At 39.6% G+C, this 8,859-nt stretch overlaps 1 protein-coding gene across 1 annotated transcript; it reads right to left on the reverse strand.

Annotated features, from left to right (window-relative positions):
* Nucleotides 1–6,070: 6,070 nt before the first annotated feature.
* Nucleotides 6,071–8,516, reverse strand: LOC145791463 (uncharacterized). Its single transcript, XM_082871815.1, has 2 exons — nucleotides 8,334–8,516; nucleotides 6,071–6,751 (listed from the first exon to the last, which is right to left on the reverse strand). Exons 1-2 carry the CDS (start codon nucleotides 8,514–8,516, stop codon nucleotides 6,071–6,073), a joined length of 864 nt encoding a protein of 287 aa, XP_082727941.1.
* Nucleotides 8,517–8,859: the final 343 nt, after the last annotated feature.

Here is an 8,859-nt window from a genome sequence, read left to right on the forward strand (position 1 = left end):
CATTAAAATATTAATACCTCATAAATATGAGGTTTCACAATCTATCCCCATTAAACAAATTTTGTCCTCGAAATTCACAATCTCTAATACTCCAACATTTAATAACTAATAACTCTTGAAATAACATGGTTCGCTGTGCACTTTGATAAAAACAACAATTTTTATTTTTTATTTTTTTTATACATTAAATATCAATCTTTTGTTTTTTTTTTTTTTTCTTTACCTCAAAATTGAACCTAAATATTAATCACCCAACATATCCCATGTAAGACCTAATCCCTACACTCTGATATCATTCTGTCACGCTCCAACTTATGGGCTGTTAATTAATCAAATCAACCTCAAATTTATAATTGCAGACAACTCATAATCTCAAATATACAAATTGTCTCCATAAATAATTAACTCAAATGTCTCCAAAACATAAATTATACAAATCTTCAAAAATAACATATAGTTGCGGGCTAAAAAATCTCCAACTCAAATAATCTCTTTAAATGCTTCAACTCTAATCGCTACTAAATTTGCTACAAACCCGAAAAATAAATTAATTCAGGAAGTATACAATACAACAGGAATAACAAGGCTCAGACAGAAAATAAATCAACAGAGATCCAACAATTACACAACCGATTAGATTCGATATTCAAGCAATATACCAAATTGTACTAACAAGTCAACTCGACATATGATAATTTATCCAAAACCAAATACTCGGTCCTACTCGGTACATGACCAATGACCGGCCTCACCCACTTCGCTCAAGAGCAACCGCTTATCCAGGCTATTGGTCCAAGCTATTGGCAAGGTCTACTCGACCCATGTACGGAGCATTTCCACGTTATTTAGCCAGACAAATCAACACTGACTACACAAAACAACTTCATAGAATTGATCAAATGACCAGAGTACTCAAACGTGTCAACAGACAATGATTCATAGGATTTATCAAATGATGACAATAATCAAGAGGATTACAAATTGAAAGTAATTAACATAAACTCTTTGCAAAGAGTTTTAGAGGAAGCATATTGTATACCACCCGAATTACCTCAAATAAATCTCCTTCGTCCCCAACACTCAAATCTCGATATTTCTCCATGGATCTCTAAAGTCTAAGGCATAAGGTATGTAAGATTTCACAAAATCTACAACTCTCCTCCTTTATGAAAATGCTTACTCTCACTTAAAACATTCTTAATCTAAACTCTAAATCAATATAACAAATAGAGAGAGATAGATACGGGAAGAGCCACAGAAAAAAGTTGAGAAGTGAGCTCAATTTATAGGCAAGGATGCTTGGGACAAAAGAAAAGAAAGACTTGGGGCCAAAGAAAGGAACTTTACTTGGTGGGCAAGAAAGGAATTTACTTGGAGAACAAGAAAAGAAACTTCCTTGCAGACAAAGTAACTTGGAGAGACAAGAAGATTAAAGAAATTAAAAATAAAAGATTACTTGGTAAGCAAGGAAATGATGAAAAAATAATAAAATAAAATTTACTTGGTCCCCAAGAATAATGAAAAAATATTAGAAAACAAATGAGATGAAGAATAATGAGGTTGAGAGAAAAAGAGATAGAAAAAATAGAGAAAAATAAGTTAGATTCTCATCTAAGAATCTCACCACCAAACTGCCACCAATACCTCTTATTAAAATATTAATACCTCAAAAATACGGGGTTTCACATCATGAGTAACATCATCCGATACAACTTCATCTTCCATGACAATATCCGGCATATCTGGTGTATCCTCCTTATGTGCTAAAGCATCACTAGACCACGGCCACATTTGACATCCAATGCATGATGTCTTCTATTCGAAGCAGTAGGTGGCAAACGTTTACTATGCTCAATATCCATATTATATCTGCAAGATTTATATGATCAACAAGAAGAGGGCAAAAATCAATTCAACGTCAATATCATGTGAAAACATAATGTGAATTCAATTCAATATATAGATAACGACTCACAACCTAAGACATTGAAAGTTCTGTAGCATGTAAAACCATATGTAATTCATGAACTTATATGGAATTAGAAAACTGGAATCATAAGTTGCTTTTGAAGTTCAGGTCCAAAAAAATTACTGCAATTCAGAAGTACAGGTTTGAACAAATGAGAGTGGTTCGACTATAGTCTCTAGTTATGTTAACTATTTAACAATGTCTAATAAATGACGAGTCTATGGTGGTGATCACAGTATATGTGAATTAACAAAGAGTTCAGGCGCTGACAACAGGCTAGGACAACTATTTATATCACATGGAAAAAATGTCCAAAAATGAAGTCTCAGGGTTGGTTAAGCATTTCAAAAAAGATTTATGGCCATACTAGCAAATTAAGTTTGAGACCTTTGAAACTGAAGAGCATGTTGCCTTTATTTCATATGATTTTATACTAACAAATTAAAGTGGGTGTGGGTCCAACTTCTAATCAACCTTAAAAGAAAAAAATGAATGAAATTTACTGAAATTTGTTTTCATTTAACCTAATTTCTGTTTTTGTAAACAATCCTTCTACTTTCTTTGCCCTTGCCAAGTAGCTTAACTTTCAATTATAACAGACTTCTCACCATAATCAGGGCAAACTTCATGATAAGAACCATTAATGGAGCTATATCTAAGACATAACAAGATTCGGTAGGATGCAAGAGTGTAAACATTGGGTGCACTCCCTAGCAAACAACCAAACCTGCAAAACAATGTAAATAACAAACTTCCATGCTTGGAGTCCAACGAGAGGAGAAAATAAAACCTGAAAGCCTGCCTATATGAAGAGAAACGACCAAAAATTGATCCAAACAGATATTCTGTTGAATATACTTCAATGCCAATGAAAAATACAAATTGCTATGTACACTTTGGTAGAGTATATTTCAAGGAAATATTCCAACAAAATACTGAAACACTATTTAGACTTACATAAAATGGAATAATCAAAGGTCAAATGTACAATGTGCAATAAGCCAATCTGACTAAGCTAACTAAAGAATATGGACCCATGTTGCTAACTCCAAGTAATTGGGATTAAGGCTTCCTAAACTAATTTTGTTGAGCTTCAATTATCTGACTTTATTTTTGGAGCAAGCACGCAGGGGCAGGAGAGTGAAGTTAAAAGGAATGAGAATGCTTCTTAAGCATTTGAATATTCAATAAAAATCCTTAAGTTACCTACTTGATAGAACTAACTCAATAATCCAAGCGCACAGTTATTTATAAATTTGAAAAAAGACTGATCCATTAAATCTGAAGTTAACTTAAAGTAAGATGCTAGCCGAGTATAGTCAAAATGGAAAATAATAAAAAGGAAAAGGTAATAGTGTTATAATAATTCAAAGCAATAACCTTGCTTGGATACTAAAACCAAATCAAAGCCTTGTAAAAAATACTTACAAGAAGCAGAATAACATTTCGTTGAATCAAGTAATTTGCCTCGTCTCTTCCAGACCATGGCTGGAACTTATATGATCAAGTTTGTGATTTGTACATTTTTTAATGAGACTGCCCAGCTGCCCAAACATTACTTTAGAAAATGCTCCCATTCAGTTTTCTACATGTTTCCAGAAGACAAACAGAGGTTAAGTGAAAGCGGAAAATAGAAACTTTTCATGACAAAAACAAATATAATAAAGGTTCTCCTAAGAAAAAATATCAAGACAAAAATAAGGGGAAAGATCTAACTACCGCAGTACCAAAAGTAAAAAAAAAAAAAAAAAAAAAACTAATCTAAAATTTATGATGACAAGATGAAATTCGAGCTGTGAACACCAAACTAACCAAAATATAATCAAATCGATCCAAACAAAAATATATATAGATTTACCATTCAACCTACGAACTAAAAGTTCCAACATTCATTACAATCATATGAAATTTAAATACTATCAAGACAATGACCAAAAAGCCCACTACAAATATGAACATATAACATCAATCAAAAACTGAATACACATGGGAGCTTGCACATATGAGACAAAATTGTAAACACAGTGACTATTAGAATTGAGCTAAAATAATAAATAGATGGCATAATGCACCTCAACTCCCCAAACATTTGCAAACAAGGGCCTGGGCATGAATTAGAAAACATAACATGACTTCAATGTTTTTAAGAGTTTATGACATTTATCCGTTATGTAAGTCAAATTTTCATTAAGTGAGCTTTTATCACCTCATTAACAAGATAGGTGTGAGTCCCACTAGATTCTTTTAACTCCATTGTTTGCCTAACCCCGTACAAATAATAAAATAAGGCATGTTCACCGTTCACCAACAAAGATAGTCCAAGCTATCAAGAGGGAGCACCCCCTCTCCAAGATTCCTCAATCACAGAAAATAACTTCATAGCCTCATCCTCATGTCCCTCAAAAGAAACACCCAAAAGCTGACTCACCTCAATGATTTGATCCAACACCCAAGCTGAAACCTCCTCAGCATAAGGAGGATCATCCCCCAGAAACACCTTCTCTACCTCCGATTCTCGTCCCTCTTCTGCAATAATCAACATGTCTATCTCAGTACCCTTTTCTGTTAGCCAAATCACCATCGCCAACTCGTCTGCCATATTGGCCCACTGAGTTTTGTCTGTCGGCCACACCTCCGTACGATTTCCTTTAGATCCCAACAGAGTCTGATGCTACTCCTCCAACGTCGAACTCTCATGACCCAATAAACATTCCCCATCATGTGGATACTTAGGAGGCTGAGCACCAACCGACGGCCTCTTAGCATCCTTGCAATGCTTGGGCTCCTCCACCAACGGCGCTAACTCACTGTCGTGCTACTGGCGAAGCCCCAATCCTTTAGAAAATCGTCGAAAAGACATGATGAACATCTAGATTGTCTTGACCCAAAATGGGTGGGTCACTAATTTAATTATTAAACTAATAATAAATTCAAAAAAAAAATACTTAAATAATAATCAGCAACTCTAGCAATCATCACTCATAACAAATAAAAGAGAGATCTCCAACAAGCATTTGAAATCTCTGAATTCGGAGGCTTATTCGGCCCAAACGTGTCATTCACGCATGGGGCTCCGAATTCGGAGGCTTTTTGTGTTGGCCCATCGTGATATCCACGAAGGGCACTCCGAATTCGGAGGCTTATTCGGTCCAAACATGTCATTCACGCATGGGGCTCTGAATTCGGAGGCTTTTTGAGTTAGCCAATCGTGATATCCACGAAGGGCACTCCGAATTCGGAGGCTTATTGGGCCCAAACGTGTCATTCACGCATGAGGCTCTGAATTTGGAGGCTTTTGAGTTGGCTCATCGTGATATCCACGAAGGCGCTCCGAATTCAGAGGCTTATTCGGCCCAAACGTGTCATTCACGCATGGGCTCCGAATCCGGAGGCTTTTATCTTCGCCAATCGTGATATCCACGAAGGGCACTCCGAATTCAGAGACTTATTCGGCCCAAACGTGTCATTTACGCATGGGTCTCTGAATCCAGAGGTTTTTATCTTGGTCAATCATGATATCCACAAAGGGCGCTCCGAGTTCGGAGGCTTATTTGGCCCAAATGTGTCATTCACGCATGGGGCTCCAAATTCGGAGGCTTTTTGAGTTGGCCCATCGTGATATCCATGAAGGGTGATCTGAATTCGGAGGCTTATTCGGCCCATATGTGTCATTCACGCATGGGTCTCTGAATTCAGAGGCTTTTTGAGTTGGCCAATCGTGATATCCACAAAGGGCGCTCCAAATTCGGAGGCTTATTCGGCCCAAACGTGTCATTCATGGATGGGGCTCCGAATTCGAAGGCTTTTCTATTTTGTTGGCCAATCGTGATATCCATGAAGGGTGTACACGGCGAAAATTCTATTTTGTTACAACATAACTTACAAGACGAGAGAAAAGGCGTTACATTGGAAAAATTAAAGATGTACACAGAGAAAATTCAAAACAAGCTTTCATGACGTACAAGTTTTCTTAATGATGAATTTGCGCAAGTGTGTGGAATTCCAGGGACACGGCAAACTTCTCCCATCCATGTCTTTGAGCCGATATGCCCCTGTCCCTGCGATTGAGTCAATCTGATAGAGGCCGTCCCAATTAGGACCTTACTTTCTATCAGCAGGATTCCTAGCAGTGGGAAGCACTTTCTTGAGGACCAATTCTCCTGGTGTATAACAACGTAGCTGAACACATTGATTATATGATTTAGCGAGTTGTTGTTGGTACCGTGCCATGGAAGCAAGGGCACGATCTCGGCATTCTTCAATCAGAGTCAAGTCCAAGGCCAACATCATGCCATTTCGGCCCATGTCAAAAACCTTCGATTTCAAAGTTGGAAGGCCGATCTCCAGGGGGATGATTGCCTTGGTTCCGAAGCATAGAGCAAACGGCGTTTCCCCAATGGATTGCCTTGGAGTATTGTGATAAGCCCACAGCACGCTGGGCTGCTCTTCGACCCATCTGCCTTTAGCTTTCTCCATCCTTTTCTTGATGTCCTCCAGAATAACTTTGTTGGCAGCCTTCGCTTGACCGTTGCTTTGTGGGTAAGCTGATGAGGAAAAGTAGGGTCGGATACCATAAGTGTTGCCCAATTCTCGATACATTCCACAATCAAACTGGGTACCGTTGTCTAAGACAAGCTCTCTTGGTATGTCGAATCTCGTTATGATGTTTTTCCATACAAAACGCTTGACATCGGCATCTCGAATATGTGTTAGTGCCTCCGCTTCGACCCATTTTGTGAAATAGTCGATCACGAAAATTAAGAATTGCCTGTTCCCTGGAGCCTGTAGTAATGGTCCGACGATATCAAGCCCTCATTGAGCGAATGGCCAAGGACTAGTGATAGAGTTTAATTCCTTGGCAGGTAGATGAGTTAAGGGGGAAAACTTCTGGCATTGTTCACATTTCTTGACATAACACTTGGCATCGGTTCACAAGGTCGGCCAATAGTACCCCTGTGTTACGGTTCGATGGGCCAGAGAACATCTGCCCGAATGTGCACCACAACTGCCTTCATGTATTTTAGACAAGAGTTCCTCAACTTTATCCGGGCGAACACATTCTAAGTACGGCCTAGAGAGAGATTTTTTGTAAAGCTTTCCCTGCAGATCCAAGTAGTATCGGAGGGCTTTGTTTCGTAGTTTGTGTGCCTCTTTCTTATCTATCGGGAGCTGCTATGAGGATAAAAATGCAGCGATATGGTCCATCCAACTTGGACTTGGTTCAGTAACGTTGACCTGAACTGATTCTAAAGAGGCAATGCTCGACTCAGGGACGAACCTTACTTTGACTGTCCGCTTAATTTCTGAGTTGATGGCAGAGGCTAGGCAAGCTAGGGCGTCCGCATGCGTGTTCTGATCTTGGGTTATTTGATTCAATTCGTAGTGATCAAATTTCGCGAGCAAAGAATTCACCGTTTTCATATAAGCTACCATGTGTTCATTTTTGGCTGCATATTCCCCTTTCAATTGGTTGATTACTAGCTTTGAGTCATAGAAAACAAGTAGACACCGCGCACCGAGGTGAAGTGCATTCCGTAGGCCGGTTAACAATGCTTCGTATTCGGCCTCATTGTTTGATGCATCGAAGCCCAGTTTGACAGCCTGTTCTATTATCGCCCCTTTGGGGGTCATGATTACTACGCCAGTCCCACTACCACGTTAGTTTGATGACCCATCACAATACATCTGCCAAACATCTCCAACATACATTCTCCAGTTGGGCTTAGGTTGCACTTGATCAGACTTAAAGTCGGCGAGGAATCCTATGAATTCGGCTACAAAGTCAGTGAGCACTTGCCCCTTGATGAAAGTTCTGGGTAGAAACTGGATATCATACTGGTCGAGTTCGAGAGCCCATTTCGAAACGCGCCCCAATGCTTCCGTGCTGCGGAGCGCTGACCGAAGGGGATAGTCCGTTAGTGCCCCAATGGTATGCCCCTAAAAATAATGCATCAATTTTCTTACAGCCCATAACGAGAGCAAGGATAAGTTTTTCCAATGGAAGGTAACGTATTTTGGCGTCAGCCATTGCTTCACTCACATAGTAAACTGATCGCTACTCCCGAAGTTCTTTCCTTAACAATGCGACGCTGACCGGCCGGTCGGATACTGCCAGATACAAAATGAGCGGATCGCCTGCCACAGGTGTTACCAAGAGTGGTACTGATCGGAGATAAGACTTCAAGTCGTCCAAAGCACCCTGGCACTTGGGGGTCCATTCAAATGCTCTGCCTTGCCGAAGTGTGTGAAAGAATTATTGGTAGCGATCTGTGGAATGGCTAATAAACCTATTGAGCGTGGCGGCCATTCCCATCAGCTTCTGAACCTCTTTGACAGATCAAGGGGATCCAAGCTCTAGAATTGCCATTATTTTCCTTGGGTTGGCTTCAATTCCGCGGTGGTTAACGATGTAGCCAAGGAATTTGTCAGATTCGATGCCGAGTGCACACTTCAAGGCATTCAATTCCATCTTGTACTTTCGAAAGATGATGAATGTCTCTGCCAAATCGGTTAGATGGCTGTTCTTTTCCTTGGATTTGACCACCATATCGTCGATGTATACTTCCATGGTACGGCCGAGCTGTTCCCTGAACATGGCAGTCACTAGTCTTTGGTAAGTTTCCCCTGCATTCTTCAACCCGAAAGGCATGACCTTGTAGCAATATGTTCCTCTTGGGGTGAGGAATGTGGTTTTTTCTTGGTCCTCCGGATGCATGGCAATTTGATGGTAGCCTCTGTAGGCATCCAAGAAGCTCATGCGTTGATGATGTGCCGTTGCATCTACGAGTTGGTCTATTCTAAGCAAGGTAAAATAGTCCTTGGGACAAGCTTTGTTTAAGTCTGTGAAATCCACACAAACATGCCAAGAGCCATTCTTCTTCTTTACAACC

Source organism: Camellia sinensis, chromosome 5 (assembly GCF_055761805.1).
Source record: "Camellia sinensis isolate YWXY chromosome 5, ASM5576180v1, whole genome shotgun sequence".
Taxonomy (NCBI): Eukaryota; Viridiplantae; Streptophyta; class Magnoliopsida; order Ericales; family Theaceae; genus Camellia; species Camellia sinensis.

Excerpts from the sequence above, each read along its gene's own strand:
- LOC145791463 (XM_082871815.1), bottom strand. The coding sequence starts at position 8,516 with ATGGTGGTCAAATCCAAGGAAAAGAACAGCCATCTAACCGATTTGGCA. Across the intron at positions 6,752-8,333 it reads CCAACCCAAGGAAAATAATG|GCTCCAGGGAACAGGCAATT; the intron begins GCAATTCTAGAG and ends CCATTACTACAG.